The following is a 21989-nucleotide window of genomic DNA, read 5'->3' as shown; positions in this document are numbered from 1 at the left end:
TCTCAGAGAAATAACTTGCTGATGTGCCCTATGCCACCCAGCACACTAAATATTAAAAGCATCTCCCCCTTCCTTTTGTCCCAGATTTTAGATTGCAAAAAAGCAGTTCAGAAACTTCCTGAGGTACCTTTTTCCTTAGGTAAGAGTTGGATGTTTTGAGGAGTTTCTCCACTTCTCCTGCCAGGTCTCTGCACATCTCAGAGGAGCCCATGCAGCCAAGGGTGCAGAGTGCCAGCCCCTGCACGTACTGAGTGCTGTGATTAAGGTCACTGCAAAAGAGACCAAGAACAAGCCCGTCAGCACATGTGCAGGGAACTCTCCAGTACAGGACAAGTGCACATCAGAAGCTAGTCAGAATGCAGGTAAGCTGTGAAGCAAAGAAGTTAGTTATGCATGTTCCAAGGCAGCTGAGTAAGAATGGGACGCTTCAGACATACGTGGCATAATCGCCCACCACCAGAGACTCACCTCTGGAGACTTCAGGTATGGCTACAGTCACAAGTGAAATGGGCTAAGTGACAGCAACACCAGTGCCTGAAGCCCAGCCCAGGAGAAACAGACATGCAGACATACACCCCCACTTCACACCTGTATCCAAGCAACAGTTGACCAGACTGACAGGTGAAAGCATAGGGCTCAAAAGCCATCAGAAGAGTGGGGGAAATGCAACTGTTGCAGACACCACACTCTGTGCTGCCCCAGGCAAAGAGGCAGGCCCTGACCTCATTCCTGCTTCTGCAGAAACACACTAACCAGCCACAACAAAAACAACTTTGCAGCAAAGGATCCCAGCCCTTGACAAACAACAGGGAACTGTCTAAGACCATTACACGCACTTCACATAGCAGGGAATAGTGTGAACAGCTAGCCAATCCTGGGCATTACAAGGGAAAAGGGAATTTCAGATGCGTAGAGCTTCCCAACTGATTCTCCTCGACCCCAGACTATTCCTCTAGTAAGAGGAAACAGGGCATGTGCCTCTCATCCCAGGCCCCGCTCCCCCTGTCCAGGTGAGCGAGAGGAATTCCTGCTAAGAGGAAATGTGGGTGGGGAAGGGGAAAGACATGCTGTCAGAACCGGGTCATGGGCAGCCTGTGGGTATGGACTGAGTTGGTCAGTATCGGGGCCGAAGGTCAGAGATCAATCCGGGACTAGGTCAAAACTAAAGTCAGAGGCCATTACCAAATTGAGAGTGTGAGGTGAGAATCAGGGTCAGGCCAGGTCAGAGTATTTCACTGGGGTCAGCAATGGTCTGAAGCTAAAGACAGTAAAACAGGATCAGGGTTGGGATGCGAGCCTAGATCAAAAGCCGGGAGCCTGTGATCACGCGAGTTGCAGCAAGGAACGACGACCAGGGTCTGAGGCAGAAGTATGCTGGAGGTCTGCATTGCTCAGACAACTCTCAGAAATGGCTTCCTGATTTATATGGGGAATGCCAGCCTAACAGGGAATCATGGAGGGCTGTCACTCATGCCCCATAGCGTGGGACTTCCTGTAGGATTTAGCCTCTCAGTTCCTCTTCGTGGCAACTGTGCCTTGGCCCTGTGGTTTCTTACATCACTCCTCCCTCTTCAGGGCCCTTCTTTTCAGGGTGTAACTGGACCAGGCTTCTCTGGATGAACCTCATGAAATTCTCTTATCAGGTTGGAAGCATGAACATGGGAGGCAGGTTGCCAAGTGCGCTCTTCAAGTCCATATGCTTCCCAGTCTACAAGGTAGTACAGGTGTCCCCACATGCATATGGAATTACGGGTGGCATGCACCTCATACTCTTTGTGGTCCTGTACTTCGATCAGTAGAAATGGAGGAGTGGTTTGGCCAGAGAAGGGGTTATCACTGTAGGGTTTTAGGAGGGACACATGGACCACACATGGGATGTTTCTTAAGGGATCAGGGAAGCTGTAATTTGAAAGTGACTGAGTTGACTTGCTGGCAGATCCAGAAGGCCCCAGGAACTGGTAGTCTCACTCGCAAGAAGGTCTATTGTTCAGAAGATGCTTCAAAGTGAGACAGACTTTCTAGCCAACACAGTGGTTCCCAGGTGAGGGGTCCTCCTTCAAGGCGGACCAAATAAGGGAGATCAGATCTTAATGAATAGCTGCACTGAGGAAATTAGTGTGTTTGAGGAGATACGGTGGCACGATGGTAGGTTCCTTGCCCTCCTCATGGTAGTACTGTCCTTTTCGTGAGAAAGCATCAGCCTTTCCATTTTGGGACCTAGATTGGTAGATGGTGAATTTTAACAGAAAAAACAAGGCCCAACTTAGCTGCCTTCAGTTTAAAACCTGGGGTTTGCAGAGATACTCAAGCTTCTGGTTTGTGAAGACCTAAAAAGGGTACCAAGCCCCCTCAAGGTGGTGGCGGCACTACCCCTCGAACACAGTTTTAGTTGCAAGCAGCTCCTTGTCTAGTATTTCATAATTTATTATCACTGGGGTGATCTTGCAAGAGATGACTAAAAATGTGCAGTGATACAAGACTTGCTGGGCTCGGAGCTTCTGAGAGAGTACTTCCCCATGGACCATGTTGGACACATTAACCTCCACAATGAACAGGCAGGTTGGATCATGGTGCACCAGGATGGGAGCCATCGTGAAGGAGGACTTGAGCTGGATGAAGTCATGCAGGGTAAAGGTATTCTGGGCTTCAGGTGACCAAGTGAACCAGATGGTCCTATGTAGGACTGAAGTCAGGGGAACCACTTTGAGTGAGAAGTCGGAGATAATCAACCAATAAAAACTGGCAAAGCACAGGAACTGTTATAATTGACAGGGCTTCTAGGGAGCTACTCACTCATGAACTGATGCTATCTTTTGGGAATCCATCTGAATGGCCCCTGGGGAGATGATATAGCCCAAAGCTTCGAGGGAAGGCTAGTCAAAGAGGCATTTTTTCAGTTTGGCATATAGTCCATGCTTCTGCAGCCTTTCTAGAGCAGATCCAACATAATGACACTGTTCTTGGCTCTCTGAGAACATGACAATATCATTGAGCTAAATTATATTTATCCAATATGACCCTGAACATGTCGATCACAAAGTGTTGGAAAATTGCAGGGGCATTGGTCATCCCAAACAGCATTACTGAATATGCAAAGTGTCTGTCCTGGGCATGAAAGGCGGTTTTTCACTCATTGGTGGCTCTTATATGCTCTAAATGGTAAGCTCCCAAAAGGTCTAGCTTTGTGAAGATCCTGGCTGTTTGTACACAATTTAGCAATCCCAGGATAAGAAGCAGAGGATACTGGTTGTGGATTGTGACCGGATTTAGGGCTCAACAGTGCATGCAAAGACACAATGATCTATCCTCCCTCTGTATAAAAAGTACTAGGGCCCCTTCTCAAGATTTTCTTGGATATAGTGGTGCACTGCTGCCAGTTCTGGTCCATCAATGGTCTGTATCAATCCATATGGGGTTTTTAATCTATGGTCTATGCAAAGACGTGCAAATCATAGTCTTGGTGTGGAGGCAGGACGTCCACGATTTTTTTTCTCAGAAACATCAATGTGTTCCTGGTATTTCTTTGAGAGACAGGGTTTTGGGGTCAAGGCAATTTCTTTCTGGCTGGCCCAGGTTACCCCTAGAGTGGTAACATCCCTTCCTGAGGTTCAGAGATTGGCTCACAGTGGGGTTGCAGGCAGACTTTTTGGCAATAATAGGAAGAAATGTTGATGCTCTTCCCCCTCTTGAGATATGCAGGCCATGCTCCTGCAACCACAGTATACTGAGTATTATTGGGAAGTGCAGCGAGTGGATCCCAAAATGTTGTAATTCACAGCAATCTCCCACTCCAATCTCTAAAGGAACAGTTTTCTGGGTTACTGGACCCAGATGACGGGGTAACCCATCGATTGTGACTACGAGGTCCAGTGAAGGTTTGGGCTGAATGAGAATTTGTAGGGTCTGGGCCACCATTGCATGTATAAAATTATTAGTGGAACCAGAGTTGATCCTGGCTAACTGCCGGGGAATTGAGTGCAAGTGAGGGTCCCAATGTTCTGCAGTAGAAACAAAGGTTAAGTTTCTGGCTTTCCTTTTCCTCCATGATCAAATATTTGTGACTCAGATCCATCTACATCAGTTCAAGACTTGGTTCCTCAGGCCTGTGCACAGTGGGCTGGCATAACTGTATAGGGCTCCCTTTATCTCCTCCGCTCACTTGCACACCCGGCTGTCAATACAAAGGAGAAGATCAATGAAGGTATTGAGTCAGGTAGAGTTCTCAACATGAACTAGCCTGTCTTTTACCTCTTCATTGAGAATGGAACTGGTGCAGTTGCATTGCCATATTCCACTAGACATCAGCTACCAGTCATCAGAAATGGGCTGTGTTTGAAGTGGTGGGCCCTTGCCTTGTCTAAGCTTCCGGAGGGCAGGCTATGCCAAGTGGATGTGGCGTGGGTGGTCATAAAAAATAGCTGAGAATTCCCACAGGAGTCATCCCAGTTGGAGAGTACTGGGCTAATATAGAGTAGAGGCCCAATCTAGCACTTCTCCCACAAGCAGATTAATCACCATCCCCACCTTTGCCCGGTTCATGGGGTACGTTCAGGGATGTAGCGGGAAAAGCAGTGACACTGGACTCCAGAGAGATTACTGATGAACACAGGAAGCTGAGTAGCAGCTACTGTCTCCTCACCCGGAACCTGCGTGGCACATATAAAAGCTGAGTGTTCTTCAGGAAGGGCTTTTGCTTTTTCTGCCAGGTGGCTCAGGGTCTCGGGAGGGGAGGCGCAGCACATTTCCCATTCTCCAGCAGCAATTTAGGTTGGCTTGGGGCTCTTCCAGCCACGGGAGGGTGGGGTGTTTGGGGCTCCTGCTGCGGGACCGGGGTTGGAGTATCAGGCAGAAGGGGTAGGGCCGAGGGGCTAGCCTCCCCAGAGGAGTGGGGGGGAGGGGGTGTCCACCCGCTATGCATGGTACTGATGGACAACTTCACTGTAGTTTCTCTCAAGCCTGGCACAGATTCTTGGAGGAGGTGAGGGGAGATACGGGCTGTAGTGATAGTATGGGAACTCTTTCACCCCACCTGTCTCCCACAGAACAAGATAAATGTTTTTGCCACAGCTTCCTCCACAGCCAAAACTGCCTCAGGTTCTTGATGGAGCAAAGATGCTCCTGTCTCCCAAACGCCAGCCCACAGGAACCTTAAGTGGATACTAATATTTGAATTTGCAGCAGCTTCTTGCCTTCAGAAAGTCTCAGTTGCTACTGTCTCATCCCTTCTCCTCACCTAGGAAACTACCTGAACAATATGCAGAGCTACTACTTGGAGAAAGGAGAGAACAGCACAGGGTAGTCTAGGCCCTAAACACCAGAAAAGTACCTGGTTTTACTGCAGGATGAGTCATGCACCCAGCTGGGCCTGCTTAAAGACCAAGTTTAAAGAAAGAAAAGGTGAGTCTCTGCAGTTTACAGACTCCCTGGTGGATTGGAGATGCCCTGAAAACATATACGTAGGACATGGAATAGCAAAAGAAGAGGACAGCGGAATTATGAGAACCTGTTTTACAGACTAATTGGGATTCGAGAACTAAAATCCCTTAATCTGAAACAAAGTAGTCAATAAATAATCTTTTCTCAGTGCAGCAGGCTACAACAATCTCTCTCATCTGTCAACGAAAGGACTTTTCCGCACAACACAACCCTCCTCACCCCCACCACCGCCCAGAAACTCTTTGAAAACTGGATATCACCAATGTGATCACCTATGTCATTGGATAATCCTAGATAACTATATGGAATACAAGTTAACTCTTGTAATGATAGGTCTGCCTACTATTGATCAATAATGGCACATTTAGGGAGGGGTGTTTAGTTGTCACTTACTTTTAAATTACTTTGTTTTACAGTGTTTTGAAAACAGCAGTGCCTCTTGGAGGCCTGGCAGATACAACAGTTTAAAAACCAAGTCAGAGTCAGATCTCAGACATGTCTGGGACTCAAATGGCAGAGACCACGAAGGAAATAAAATTCCCTGCTCTGTTTTCCTCTCAGCTGGCCCTGTAATTATGGAAAGATGGGATGTTACTACATCTCCTCAGATTCCCCCCAAAATCTACTAGATGACATTATCTTGGCTAGAGGAAGTACTGTGAACAACAGTCAAATGCCCAGGACAAGAAAAAAAAAAGATTTGCTGCACCCTGGAAAAATGCCAACATAAAAACAAATTAAGAAAACCAGATCTACTGATGTTCAGAGACTAAAGTGCAGGGATCCAGCTATGGGAAAGAATAATGGCAAAAGGAGTTTGATGAAGATCTCTGCATTACAGAGGTGTCTGGTAGTGACTTTATAATTAAGGTTGCGTTCCAAAATGGGCTTAAAATAGGGCATAAATTCCTGTTGTTCTCAGAGAGTAGTTGGTTTATCAGCAAGATATTTCACAAAGTTTCCATGCCCTTTGGATTTTCTGTGTAGTTTGATTTCTCTGAACACATTTATAATGGGAAGCCTCAGAATTTGAGCTCTGTCTGGTTTTTCCACCTTGGCAGTGACCTTTCATAGATGGATCATCAATTTTAAAAATATTGTTTATTCATTCAAAAGGTGAGAGGTGGCTGCTGACTTGATCTCCTGCAACAGATAAAGCTGTTTTAAACTATTTATTTAGATTGACATGAATTTTTAAGCAGCTATTCATGATACCACTGAAAGTTTGTGTGTTATGCACACACGCACACCTCATTAGAGGAGCTGTGGGGGTGGTACACAAAACTGACTGATGGGTGTCAGGACACAAATCTCTGCATAAAATATTCTCTATTAGCAACTGTACTTTTGCCCCCTTTATGTTCCCTCCCTACCACCCGCTCCACACTCATCCAACCCATACCCCCAAGTAAGTATAAAAACCTAAACACACTGTAGTGAAGCAGTTAGTGTTGCTGCACACAAAGTATTCCTGACACACCCACAAAAGCAAGGAAATGAAAAGTTAAGCCACTTACTACCACATACCTTGCTCTTCTTCACCTACCTTACCACAACTCCTGGACACCACAGACCATGTTGCTGCAACCTTAACTCTACTCCCCATCTTAACCACCTGTCTGCACACCTATCTTCACCAAACTCCCAACACAATAAACTACTACACCAAACACCCATAAAAAGTGGGGAAAACAATCTGGTAAAGGAACATGTGCAGAAAAGCCAAAGGAAGGCAGAGTTAAGTTTGTGGCATGTGGTGTCCAGTAGTTGTGGGAATGATAAGGTTGAGGATGGGATATAGGGTATGAGCTGATACGTGACTTAACTGCTTATTTCCTTGTTTTTACAAATTTGTCAGGTATGTGCTATGGGCAACAACTCCTCAACTGCTTCACAAAGGTTTGTATATTAATTATTTTTAATTTTTGTACCACAGCAGCACCTGGGGTCTCCAACCAAGATCTGGCCTCACTATAAACCCTTCATAACACTGAAAGACAGTTGACACATTGAGTAACTTACAGTCTAGATTAAAGCAGTGGGGTAGCAGAAAGAGGAAGGTGAGGAGACAAAGATAATAGTCAGAAAAATGCCAGGTTATATAAACCAGCTATATGCACAATTCCCAACTGAACTCCCAGTAGCTGTTCCCCTAAAATTAGACTAGTTTGGGGATACAACAATCAGCCACCTAATTTAAGTGGAAGGGAGCTAGCTGGAGGCAAGGCATTTTCAGTGAAGGGTCTTCAGTTCAAACTCCTTTGCTCTCCCCACTTGGTCCAACAGAGATATTCATATCTGAATTCAGAAAAAGATGTAGGAAATCAATGTTCTCCTGTTGATGGGATCTCCTTTTGGGGGACAGGCAGTGGCAGCAGTGAAGCCAGTCAGTAGGAACTGGGAGACTGAGATTTAATTTTTTATTTAGATTTCTCAGATACTCTAGGCACAATCAATATGTACAGAACCAGGTGAGTATCTGAAAAATCTAAATAAAAAAAATAAATCTTAATTTTCCAGCTCCACTGACATGCTTCCCCCCACTTCCCCATCCCCACAAAAGGAGGCCTCATCAAAAAGAAAACACTGATTTTCTACATCTTGCTCTCCACTCAAACCTACTCACCTTCAATAACATCCTTATGGAAACCTCAGAGTGTTCTGGTACTGTTCACAGCTCAGGAAGATTCCAAACCAGCTGAACACCACATCCCAGAAAGGTGCTGCCCTTCCCTGCAGCCAGCCAGGGCCCCATCACAACACTGCAGCCAACCAGGCCAAACTCTCAGAACAGAGTAGAGCTAGCTTCACACCCTAGAGTCACACAACTTATAAGAGCCCACCTATAGTTATAAATACAATTGAATCAGGGGGCCAGTACAAGATGGCTGCAGTATTGTTCAGGGTTTTAGCCTAAGGTCCAGTCTACACTACATACTGCAGCTGTGTTATAACCAGATCCTCTGAATTCAGTCATATGTATGGTGTGGATTTTATGCTACCCTTAATTATTCAACCAGGGCTTGCTCTTCTGCAAGGTGAAAAGGTAACTGCCCTCTCAGTGTCTCTAGAAGCTGTTCCACCAGCTACGGGAAGCCCATTATAATCATATTAGCTTCCTTTTCCTTTAAGGATAGTTTTAATGGCCAGGATGTTCCATTCTCTCAGCCACCAATTACACAGCATCACCAAGTGAATGCCCAAGACATGGAAGTTCCACGTATTAAATGACTCTCTGCTATATGCACCAAGTTTCAAAAAATTGTGGGGCCATAGCAGTCTGGAGCTTAGCAGCAATCCAACACACAAGGTGACTAAAAAATGGCCTGGGCTGCACCAGTGGCATTAGGGATTTCTAGACTGAAAAGTTCCCCCTTTTCAAATTAAATGCCAGTTGAGAATTGAGGCATCAAAAAAGTTATTGTCAGGAGCCTAACTGTGGTTCTGAAATCCCTACAAACATTTGTGAACAGGGAAGGAGAGGGTAGTCTTACTTCTTGATGCAGTTGGTCATGAGAAGGTGGACATCCTGTCTCTCATCCAGTAGCAGCATGGCACCTAAGTACCCAATGCGCTTGTCTGTGAATTTCTGAGAGGCAATAAGTTTGAGGCACTCCAACTGCAAAAAAAAAAAATATTATATATATATATATATATATATATATAGATAAATCAGTATAAATCATACTCCTGTGCTGGGAGCAATAATAGTTTGCACTTGTATAGTATCTTCCATCCAAGTGCTTTGCAAAGTTAGTATTATCTCCATTTTAAAGATGAGGGAGAAAAGCAACCCGTGACCTGCCCAAAGTCTCAGCAAGTCAGAAGAGGAGCTACCCGACCATGCTGCCTCTCATGGCTATGAAACTCTCTCAAAGTGTACTGGAGATCCAGGGGAATGAACTAAAACAGAGTGTCACAGAAATCATCAGTAAGTGAAAGACATTATCTATCTTCATTCAAAGCATACTATAGGTCTGCACAAATTAGAAACCCTTTCCAATACCAGTCTAATAGAGAAAACCCATCATGGATACAGAGAGAACAGAAACTGGCAAACCCAATCTCATTATATAATTGTATGCTGGATTCATACCCCAAAATTCCAGCACCCATGAAATATTACCTATTAATTAAAAATGCACTTATTAATTGAGCATATGTAAGGCACTTGACCAAACAAAAAGAGCAGACCTTGGTAATACTGAAAATAAAAAACAGTGCCTTCAAACAGAGGTTGAATAAGGAAGTTTTTAAATGTTGGGACAAATGTCACTCTGATAAGTGGAAGGATTTCATTAGGATGGACAACCCCTAAAACAAACAGATGTAACCGATATATTAAAAAAAAGAAAATAAAGCATGATATGAGTTTATACAGATTGCTTAACTTTATTTACAACTTCCATGGAAGAAAAGAACTAAAGCTATCAGTATTAGAAAATTGTATATACATGCTTGAAGTTTCGGCAAATCAAGATTACTGCTGGAATGTATAATCTCATGACTGTTTTTAAAGAACAAACTGCATAAAGCTGTTATGGAATATAGACTGTAAATATGAAACAACAGCAAAAGAATGGAATAAAATAATAGAAAAGGTTGCTGAGGTAATATCTTTTATTGGACCAACTTCTATTGTTGAAAGAGAGACGCTTTCAAGCTACAGAAGTCCAGAACTGAAGAGCTGTATGTACCTTGAAAGCTTATCTCTTTCACCAACAGAAGCTAGTCCAATAAAAGATACATCTCACCCACCTTGTCTCTCTAATATCCTGGGACCAACACAGCTACACCACCATTGCAAATGGAATCAGATAATACAGATAATAAGTACTGGCTCTAACACTAATCAATGAGTGCAAGTTCAGTACTATACAACATACTATAAGGTATATTTCTCCATCTCCATAACACAAAATATATACAAAAACAACAAGGAGTCTAGGGGCACCTTAAAGACTAACAGATTTATTTGAGCATAAGCTTTTGTGGGTAAAAACCTCACTTCTTCAGATGCATCTGAAGATGTGAGGTTTTTACCCACAAAAGCTTATGCTCAAATAAATCTGTTACTCTTTAAGGTGCCACCAGACTCCTTGTTATTTTTGTGGATACAGACTAACATGGCTACCCCCGATACCTGACAAAATATATATTACCCCAGATATCTATATGAAATGCAAAATAGCCAGGTCAGGAACTCTGGATAGTTTAAAAAAAAATTGAACACCATCCTGAAAGACGACAAAATATTAGAGATAGAACTCAAACAGAACTTCAAGACACGTATTGAGAAACTGCATGTTAAAAGGACTGAAACTGGGAATAAAGAAGCTAGTTCAGCTCTTGCTCTTTATACCAAAAAAGGCAAACAAATCTGTGGACCCAGACGATTCCTATTATAGCTCACTGGAAAAAAAACTATTAATACGATATATCTTGTAGTAGAAGACAAACGTTATGAAAACAGTGCAAGAGAAATTTTTTAAAAATGGATAAAAGTAAAAAGTATACATTGCACACAAAAACAATACAATAGAAATACTGAAATCACGGAAATGCTTTGATATAGACATGGTAATCCTATAGTTATAGGATAGTCCAGAGGAAAATACACAGAGGACGCCTGAATTACATAACCACTCCTCCTTTCTTTCTTCTGCTGACACTGTGTGCTCCCGCCCCACTGGGGAAACATTTAGCTTCCCACAATGAAAATTAATATAAATGGTTAAATATATATATTTATCATATTAAGGCTATGCTTAAATAATTTTTTTTTTTGGAGGAGGAAAGAAAAATGGTAATGATATATGGCCCATATACAACACGTTGATGAATATTGTTAATTCTGTAATAAGACATTGTATCAGGGTGCATGGCATGCCCTTGCTTATCCAGACCCTTGGCCCTGCTCCTCACAGACTCAGGGACACTCCAAACTGGTGCAACACTGGCTCTTTATTTGTGTCCATTTCCCACCACCAGTGTCCTGATATATACAGGACATTTACAGTGGCTTGGCCTAACACAAGCCTGGTCAGCAACAGAGTAGCAGGCTCGTACCTCTCCCTGAGCCTCCTGGTCTCCACCCCACCTTTCACTCACTTCCTCCAAGCCTTATAGCTCCTACCTAATGAGGTTAGCAGGTGCAGGTATACAAACCTCAGCTATTTACCCAGCCCCTATCCATTCCCCCTATTGGGGTTGGAGTGGCAGGAGTTGATTGAGGCTTTGCCAGCAGCACTCTGCCACAGACGTGCCTATACAAAACAAGACAATATAACTAATGTCTTTCTGTAAATAACCTTAAATATTAAAATAAAATATTCCTCCCAGAAAACATATCCATCACCATAACAGTGAACTTGGAGGCAAACAGAAAAGATCTGCACAGTAGAAACCCTATTATATAAACTAACTGGGAATTGAGAAGTTCATAAAATGGAACATCTCAAAGTTACAATAAGTACAGCGCACTGCACTGCTTTCTCCTTGTTCTTCAAAAGCACTGGAACGTGACAGCCATTGCAATGTGAAGGGATGTTGACTTGCTCTTCATCAATATCAGTCTTTAGGTGACTCTCCCACCCCAAGTTGAGAAAAATGGCCTGTATAAATGGTGCTCAAAAGATCACTGTTTGTAAAATGGAGGTTCTAGTGAAATTAAAATAATGTAAACTATTTAAAATCACAACCCAATCAAGATGTGTAGCCTTAATGTGGCAATTTGGGTGATGTGCTCCACCTCTGAGGTACCCTAGAGCAGCATTTCTCAACCTTTTTGATACTAGGCACCAGCTTGCTGCCTTTCTAAACTGTGTCAGGGAGATCTCAGGGACAGGCGCCAGTCCATGAACCAGTCATTGAGAAACATTGCCCTAGAGAACATTTAAACATATACTAATCCATATCCTAAATCAGGCTAAATTAGAGATTAATTTAGAATCATAGACTTTAAGGTCAGAAGGGACTATTCTGATCGTCTAGTCTGACCTCCTGCACAATGCAGGCCACGGAATCTCACCCACCAACTCCTGTAACAAAACCCCTAACTTATGTCTGAGCTATTGAAGTCCTCAAAACATGGTTTAAAGACTTCAAGGTACAGAGAATCCTTCACCAAGTGACCCATGCCCCATGCTGCAGAGGAAAGTGAAAACCCCCCAGGGCCTCTGCCAAACTTGTCTGACAATTTAGAAGAGAGATGGGTAATTCACTGAATACAAAGCTTGCAAAAGGAGGTTTGATGGCTGGTATGATTCTACATCACAGTTGCACAGGCCCCATATGTTCCAGCCAACCCACAAGCAGGAACTGGTCTTGTGGTTCCCAGATCAGGTATATAAAAACCTCACAAGAGGATCAGCAGCTCAGGCCTGGTCTACACTACTGAGTTAGGTTGATGTAAGGCTGCTTACGTCGACCTAACTCTAAGCATCTGCACTAAAATGTAGCTCCCACCGATGTAAGTCACCCACTACATCACCACAATACCACCACCTCCAAGAGAGGCATAGCACTTCCGTCGATGTAGTAGTGCTTACTTACATTGCCTGTTGTCTATCAGCTGGATAGCTGGAGCTCCACTGCCCATGCCCCACAATGCCAGATCAGTGGAAGCACTCCTATGTGGATGCACACAGCCAACAGAAGCAGCACAGTGTGGATGTGAAATGCCACTTTAATTACTGTGGCTGTATGTTGACTTAATTTTGTAGTGTAGACATATCCTTAGTCTGCTCAACATCACTCAAGGGCTTGCAACTCACTCCTGTCTGACAGTGGAAACAGAGTCCCCAAGCCTTAGCCTGCTCCAGCCCTGCTCCTAGTTCTACTCCAGCCTTGCTCTTATTCCCTCCCTGTACCTAGTCGTGCTCCAGCCCTGCTCTTGCTGCTGCCCTGCTCCAGCCTCACTCCAACTCTGCCCTGGTCTCCTGATTCCAGCTCCAACCACTAGGCCTGACCATCCCCATCCCAGTTTGAGAATTTAAGCAGACTGACCCCCCCAGTCGGGCTCAGTGGCCAGGACTGATCTCCTATGTCAGCAGGTGCCCCCTACAATTGAAATGAAGTCTCCAGGCAACCCCGCCACTGATATGGCAGAACTAGTTCAAGGTCTCCAGTATCAAATGGCCTAGCTACAACGCAAAAATGCCTTCTTATGCAGCTCCCAGCAGTCCCCGGCCCCCTCGTGCCATCAGGCACAATAGCCCAAGGTCTAGGCCCAAAGATCCCACTATCAGAGAAATTTGATGGGAACTGTCAGACGTTTCAGGGGTTGCTCCGTCAATGTCATCTGCTGTTCCTTTGGCTCACCAGTGTACCCAAACAACCAGAGCAAGGTAGGAATCATCACCAGCCTATTGACAGGCAAAGTGGTGTATTGGGCAAGGAGACCCGATTCTCAATTACTTTTGATGAATTCGTTTGTGTCTTTTCACTCATATTTGATGACCCACACGGTGCCCATTCCACCAAAGTTGCCCTGCAGTCACTCAAACAAGGCCTGCATCCTGTTGCGGCCTATGCCACCCACTTCCATCATCTGGTCTTGAACACGGCCTGGAATGAAGCAGCACAGATTTCTCATTTCTATCTAGGCCTGAATGATGAGATTAAAGACGAACTGGCCCCGGTTGATACCCCCACAGCACTGCTGCCCTACATTAAGATGTGTATCCAAATTGACAACCGTTTGAGTGATGCCAGGAAAGAAGGAAGGTACACACTCAGTCCCTGCTTAGTCTTGTCCCATTCCTCTCTCACACACACACACACACACACACACACACACACACACACACAAACACACAATTGCTGGACCTGAACCCATGCAGGTAGACCTGACAAGACGGCACCTCTCAGATCGAGAGAAGGAAATCGTCATCTGAATGACCCCTGCCTGTACTATGGGGAACAAGGCCACTTTGTCCCCAGGTGTCCCCTCAAGTCCGGTCTCAGGGCTGGTCTGAGAAAATGGGCAGGTTCAGCCTCCTTAGAGGGAACGCAACCAGACAGAATGATAGGATTGGGTTCCCCAAACAGGATGCACACAGGTAGCAGAGGGGTGCTAACTGCCAAGGACAATGGCCAATCCCACCTTCAAGTGCAGCTCCAACTTTGGTTCCTGTCTACAACCGAAGTGAGCTGCACCCAACTTGCTCTGATAGACTCTGGAGCTTCTGGCAATTTCATGGACACTGGATTTGCTAAAACTAACTACCTACTGATGCAACGGAAGCTTGCCCCCAACTTGGAGGGGACAATCAACGGCAGCAACTTGTTGTCCTCAGACCGCGTCATCTGTGAGACTGCACCTCTCTGAACTGTAATTCAAGACCACCAGGAAACCATGCAATTTAACCTGATTGTCTTTCTTCCACAGGACAGAAGCGACTTTGTCTGTACAAAGTGCAAGCTGGTCTCCATATTGGAAGAGAAGATTGAAGGTCTGGAGCAACAGGTAACGACCCTGCGTTGTATACGAGAGACTGAGGATTTTCTGGACCAAACTCAGGATAGCCTTCTAGGGGCACAAAGCTCTAAAGATATAGAGCAGGTTGCACAGAGGGGCCAAGAGGCCAGTGAAGAAGCTTGGCAACATGTGACCTCCAGAAGAGGTAAGCGGAATGTCCGGGTTCCAGTAACACAGACACAGGTAACTAACCGCTTTCATGTTCTCTCCACAGGTACCAATGCGGAGAGTGGACCAGATGATATGTCTGGGGGGAGAAAGCAGAAGGAGACTCCGCTGGTTGGGAGGCATGAGATGCGATGTCCTGAGGTTGGGGGTTCCACGACCACCACTCCCAAGAGGAGAAGGCGGGTGGTGGTGGTCGGGGACTCTCTCCTCCGGGGGACTGAGTCATCTATCTGCCGCCCTGACCGGGAAAACCGAGAAGTCTGCTGCTTGCCAGGGGCTAAGATTCGTGATGTGACGGAGAGACTGCCGAGACTCATCAAGCCCTCGGATCGCTACCCCTTCCTGCTTCTCCACGTGGGCACCAATGATACTGCCAAGAATGACCTTGAGCGGATCACTGCGGACTACGTGGCTCTGGGAAGAAGGATAAAGGAGTTGGAGGCGCAAGTGGTGTTCTCGTCCATCCTCCCCGTGGAAGGAAAAGGCCTGGGTAGGGACCGTCGAATCGTGGAGGTCAACGAATGGCTACGCAGGTGGTGTCGGAGAGAAGGCTTTGGATTCTTTGACCATGGGATGGTGTTCCATGAAGGAGGAGTGCTGGGCAGAGACGGGCTCCATCTTACGAAGAGAGGGAAGAACATCTTTGCCAGCAGGCTGGCTAACCTAGTGAGGAGGGCTTTAAACTAGGTTCACCGGGGGAAGGAGACCAAAGCCCTGAGGTAAGTGGGAAAGCGGGATACCGGGAGGAAGCACAGGCAGGAATGTCTGTGAGGGGAGGGCTCCTGCCTCATACTGGGAATGAGGGGCGATCAACAGGTTATCTCAAGTGCTTATATACAAATGCACAAAGCCTTGGAAACAAGCAGGGAGAACTGGAGGTCCTGGTGATGTCAAGGAATTACGACGTGATTGGAATAACAGAGACTTGGTGGGATAACTCACATGACTGGAGTACAGTCATGGATGGTTATAAACTGTTCAGGAAGGACAGGCAGGGCAGAAAAGGTGGGGGAGTAGCACTGTATGTAAGGGAGCAGTATGATTGCTCAGAGCTCCGGTACGAAACTGTGGAAAAACCTGAGTGTCTCTGGATTAAGTTTAGAAGTGTGTGCAACAAGAGTGATGTCATGGTGGGAGTCTGCTATAGACCACCGGACCAGGGGGATGAGGTGGATGAGGCTTTCTTCCGGCAACTCACGGAAGCTACTAGATCGCATGCCCTGATTCTCATGGGTGACTTTAATTTTCCTGATATCTGCTGGGAGAGCAATACAGCGGTGCATAGACAATCCAGGAAGTTTTTGGAAAGCGTAGGGGACAATTTCCTGGTGCAAGTGCTAGGGGAGCCAACTAGGGGGAGCGCTTTTCTTGACCTGCTGCTCACAAACCGGGTAGAATTAGTGGGGGAAGCAAAAGTGGATGGGAATCTGGGAGGCAGTGACCATGAGTTGGTTGAGTTCAGGATCCTGACGCAGGGAAGAAAGGTAAGCAGCAGGATACGGACCCTGGACTTCAGGAAAGCAGACTTTGACTCCCTCAGGGAACAGATGGCCAGGATCCCCTGGGGGACTAACATGAAAGGGAAGGGAGTCCAGGAGAGCTGGCTGTATTTCAAGGAATCCCTGTTGAGGTTACAGGGACAAACCATCCCGATGAGTCGAAAGAATAGTAAATATGGCAGGCGACCAGCTTGGCTTAATGGTGAAATCTTAGCGGATCTTAAACATAAAAAAGAAGCTTACAAGAAGTGGAAGGTTGGACATATGACCAGGGAAGAGTATAAAAATATTGCTCGGGCATGTAGGAAAGATATCAGGAGGGCCAAATCGCACCTGGAGCTGCAGCTAGCAAGAGATGTCAAGAGTAACAAGAAAGGTTTCTTCAGGTATGTTGGCAACAAGAAGAAAGCCAAGGAAAGTGTGGGCCCCTTACTGAATGAGGGAGGCAAGCTAGTGACAGAGGATGTGGAAAAAGCTAATGTACTCAATGCTTTTTTTGCCTCTGTTTTCACTAACAAGGTCAGCTCCCAGACTGCTGTGCTGGGCATCACAAAACGGGGAAGAGATGGCCAGCCCTCTGTAGAGATAGAGGTGGTTAGGGACTATTTAGAAAAGCTGGACGTGCACAAGTCCATGGGGCCGGACGAATTGCATCCGAGAGTGCTGAGGGAATTGGCGGCTGTGATTGCAGAGCCCTTGGCCATTATCTTTGAAAACTCGTGGTGAACGGGGGAAGTCCCGGATGACTGGAAAAAGGCTAATGTAGTGCCCATTTTTAAAAAAGGGAAGAAGGAGGATCCTGGGAACTACAGGCCGGTCAGCCTCACCTCAGGCCCTGGAAAAATCATGGAGCAGGTCCTCAAAGAATCAATCCTGAAGCACTTAGAGGAGAGGAAAGTGATCAGGAACAGTCAGCATGGATTCACCAAGGGAAGGTCATGCCTGACTAATCTAATCGCCTTTTATGATGAGATTACTGGTTCCGTGGATGAAGGGAAAGCAGTGGATGTATTGTTTCTTGACTTTAGCAAAGCTTTTGACACGGTCTCCCACAGCATTCTTGTCAGCAAGTTAAGGAAGTATGGGCTGGATGAATGCACTATAAGGTGGGTAGAAAGCTGGCTAGATTGTCGGGCTCAACGGGTAGTGATCAATGGCTCCATGTCTAGTTGGCAGCCGGTGTCAAGTGGAGTGCCCCAGGGGTCGGTCCTGGGGCCCGTTTTGTTCAATATCTTCATAAATGATCTGGAGGATGGTGTGGATTGCACTCTCAGCAAATTTGCGGATGATACTAAACTGGGAGGAGTGATAGATACGCTGGAGGGGAGGGATAGGATACAGAAGGACCTAGACAAATTGGAAGATTGGGCCAAAAGAAAGCTAATGAGGTTCAATAAGGATAAGTGCAGGGTCCTGCACTTAGGATGGAAGAATCCAATGCACCGCTACAGACTAGGGACCGAATGGCTCGGCAGCAGTTCTGCGGAAAAGGACCTAGGGGTGACAGTGGACGAGAAGCTGGATATGAGTCAGCAGTGTGCCCTTGTTGCCAAGAAGGCCAATGGCATTTTGGGATGTATAAGTAGGGGCATAGCGAGCAGATCGAGGGACGTGATCGTTCCCCTCTATTCGACACTGGTGAGGCCTCATCTGGAGTACTGTGTCCAGTTTTGGGCCCCACACTACAAGAAGGATGTGGATAAATTGGAAAGAGTACAGCGAAGGGCAACAAAAATGATTAGGGGTCTAGAGCACATGACTTATGAGGAGAGGCTGAGGGAGCTGGGATTGTTTAGTCTGCAGAAGAGAAGAATGAGGGGGGATTTGATAGCTGCTTTCAACTACCTGAAAGGGGGTTTCAAAGAGGATGGCTCTAGACTGTTCTCAATGGTAGCAGATGACAGAACGAGGAGTAATGGTCTCAAGTTGCAATGGGGGAGGTTTAGATTGGATATTAGGAAAAACTTTTTCACTAAGAGGGTGGTGAAACACTGGAATGCGTTACCTAGGGAGGTGGTAGAATCTCCTTCCTTAGAGGTTTTTAAGGTCAGGCTTGACAAAGCCCTGGCTAGGATGATTTAACTGGGACTTGGTCCCGCTTTGAGCAGGGGGTTGGACTAGATGACCTTCTGGGGTCCCTTCCAACCCTGATATTCTATGATTCTATGATTCTATGATTGGCTCATCCCAGTTCCCAACTGTGCTTGGCATTCGCTGGCTCTCCCTTCACAATCTGAGCATTTCCTAGAGAGCATGAGAAGTCTGGCCCCTATAGGAGTACCCTGAGAAAAATTTAGCAAAGAATTTTATCCATTATTCTACATCTCCTGCCAGGGTACCAATCCTTTTTGTTTAAAAAAAAAAAAAAAAGCACCCTGCACTTCTGCATAGACCAGGGGTCTCCAAACTACGGCCCAAGGCCGGATCCGGCCTGGGGCTTCCATTTGTCCGGCCCTCCAACAGCTGAGTAGGCATGTGGAGCAGGCAGGGGGAGGGGCCGCCGGCAACAGCTCACAGAGGTGAGAGCCCCCGGGAGCCAGTGTCTCCCCAAGAAGGGGAACCAACTTAGGGGAGAGTTGTTGCTGCAACCGAGCAGGAGAAGCAAAGAGGCAGGCGTAGATACCCATCAGCACAAAGCAGGCAGGCTGCAGTTGAGTAGGCACGCGGAGCAGGCAGCAGGAGGGGCTGCCAGCAGCAGCTCCTGCGGAAGCAGGGGGGGAAGCTCAGCTGAGCTGTGCAGAGGGCTGAGTGCCCCCGGGAGCCAGTGTCCCCCCAAAAAGGGAGCCAACTTAGGGGAGAGTTGCTGCTGCTGCCGAGCAGGTACAATCTATTTTGATGTTAGGGAACACTAACTTTGAACCACAGCTAAATGCAATTTTGTCAGAAACACATCAGTACCATACTTCTCACTAATTCTAAAATACTATTTCTTTATTTTTGAATGTGTATTTCTATGATAAAAATGTGTGAGTTTTTAGAAATAAAATAAAAAAGTGAAATATTTTTAATGTATTGACAAATATTTTGGGTGATTTCACAGTCCCTGCATCAATTAACTTTTATACCTGATTTAGAATTAATGCAACACTGACACACAGTAGAGTAGTGGGGGTTTTTTTGTTTGTTAAAAAAACAAAAACACAATTTTGCATATATTTAATTTCTTTCACAGTCGCTACGGCCTGCAAAGCCCCTTCAAAAATCTAATATGGCCCTTGTCTCATAAAGTTTGGAGACCCCTGACGTAGACTATCAAGTGCTGACCAGTATCACTATCAAAAATAAATATCCTTTCCCATTGATCAATGAACCACTAAAGTCAGCCTCGCTCAAATTTTCACTCAACTCTACCTACATGGCACCTATAACCTGGTCCACATTTGAGAGGGCGACGAATGGAAAACAGCCTTTCACATCTCGTACTGACATTTTGAGTACCTTGTCAAGCCTTTTGGTCTCTCTAATGTCCCCGCCACATTCCAGCACGTGGCCAATGATATCTTCAGAGATATTCTGAACCAGTTTATCATAATCTATCTAGACACTTTTTTTTTTTTTTTTTTTTTTTAAAAGAGAACCTAAACTTACACGACAAGCATTTCCAGTTACTACTTGAACATCTCCAAGCAAACTATCTGTATAGGAAACCTGAGAAAAAAGTTAATTTGATTACACCCCTGTGAACTTATTGGGTTATACCTAGGGCTGTCAAGAAATTAAAAAAATTAATCACAATTAATCATACTGTTAAACAATAACAGAATACCATTTATTTAAATATTTTGGGATGTTTTCTACATTTTCAAATATATTGATTTCAATTACAACACAGATTATAAAGCGTACAGTGCTCATTTTATATTTATTTTTGATTACAAGTATTTGCACTATAAAAAAAGAAATTGTATTTTTCACTTTGCCTAAGTACTGTAGTACAATCCCTTTATCATGAAAGCTGAACTTACAAATGTAGAATTATGTACAAAGAACTACATTCAAAAATAAAACAATGTAAAATTTTAGAGCCTGCAAGTCCACTCAGTCCTACTTGTTGTTTAGCCAATCGCTCAGACAAATAAGTTTGTTTACATTTGCAGGAGATAATGCTGCCCACTTCTTGTTTACAATGTCACCTGAAAGCGAGACCTTCTCATTGCACTGGTGTAGCTGAGGTCGCAAGATATTTACGTGCCAGATGCACTGAAGATTCATTTATCCCTTCATGCTTCAACCACTATTCCAGGGAACATGTATCCATGCTGATGACAGGTTCTGCTTGATAACAACCCAAAGCAGTGCAGATCGACGCATGTTCATTTTCATTATCTGAGTCAGATGCCACCAGCAGAAGGCTGATTTTCTTTTTTGGTGGTTCGGATTTTGTAGTTTCTGCATTGGAGTGTTGCTCTTTTAAGATTTCTGAAAGCATGCTCTACACCTCATCCCTCTCACATTTGGAAGGCACTTCAGATTCTTAAACCTTGGGTCGAGTGCTATACCATCTTTAGAAATCTTACATTGGTACCTTCTTTGCATTTTGTGAAATCTGCAGTCAAAGTGTTCTTAAAACGAACATGTGCTGGGTCATCATTCGAGACTACTATAACATGAAATATATGGCAGAATGCGGGTAAAACAGAGCAGGGGATGTACAATCTTCCTCAAGGAGTTAAGTCACAAATTTAATTAACACATTTTTTTTAACAAGCGTCATCAGCATGGAAGCACGTCCTCTGGAATGGTGGCCCACGCATGAAGGGGCATACGAATGTTTCGCATATCTGGCATGTAAATAGCTTGCAATGCCGGCTACAAAAGTGCCATGCCAATGCCTGTTCTCACTTTCCGGTGACTTTGTAAATAAGAAGAGGGCAACATTAGCTCCTGTAAATATAAACAAACTTGTTTGTCTTAGGGATTGGCTGAACAAGAAGTAGCACTGAGTAGCTTGTTTTTTGTTACATAACTACACACAAAACCAAAACAATTTACATTTGTAAGTTGCACTTTCATGACAAAGAGATTGTACTACAGTACATATATGAGGTGAATTGAAAAATACTATTTCTTTTGTTTATCATTTTTACAGTGCAAATATTTGTAATAAAAAAAAATATACCCTGATTTCAATTACAAGAATACAATATATATGAAAACGTAGAAAAACATCAAAAATATTTAATAAATTTTAATTGGTATTCTATTGTTTAATAGTGCGATTAAAACTGCAATTAGTGGCGATTAATTTTCTTTGGTTAATCACGAGTTAACTGCGATTAATCGACAGCTCTAGTTATACTAACTCCCCTATGTTTCCTCTATGCTGTGCAGTCGGGCGGCCACCCAGGAGTGATTCAAGTGCCAACCGCTTTGCGGCCACATTGCTCCTGCAAAAACAAGAAGGA

The 21989-nt window shown here is 44.9% G+C and overlaps 1 protein-coding gene across 4 annotated transcripts in view; it reads right to left on the bottom strand.

The window, feature by feature from the left end:
- AP1G1 (adaptor related protein complex 1 subunit gamma 1) overlaps positions 1–21989 on the bottom strand; it is a 107319-nt gene that overhangs the window by 53034 nt on the left and 32296 nt on the right. For all 4 annotated transcript variants that reach the window (XM_038367788.2, XM_043494732.1, XM_038367787.2 and 1 more), the window contains exons 3-4: positions 8931–9055; positions 128–269 (exon numbers count right to left, since the gene is read on the bottom strand). In XM_038367788.2, the coding sequence (XP_038223716.1) occupies positions 128–269; positions 8931–9055 (267 nt within the window). The remainder of the gene's footprint in view (positions 1–127; positions 270–8930; positions 9056–21989) is intronic.

Source organism: Dermochelys coriacea, chromosome 12 (genome assembly GCF_009764565.3).
Source record: "Dermochelys coriacea isolate rDerCor1 chromosome 12, rDerCor1.pri.v4, whole genome shotgun sequence".
Classification (NCBI taxonomy): domain Eukaryota; kingdom Metazoa; phylum Chordata; order Testudines; family Dermochelyidae; genus Dermochelys; species Dermochelys coriacea.
This window is presented reverse-complemented; position numbering and strand designations above follow the sequence as displayed.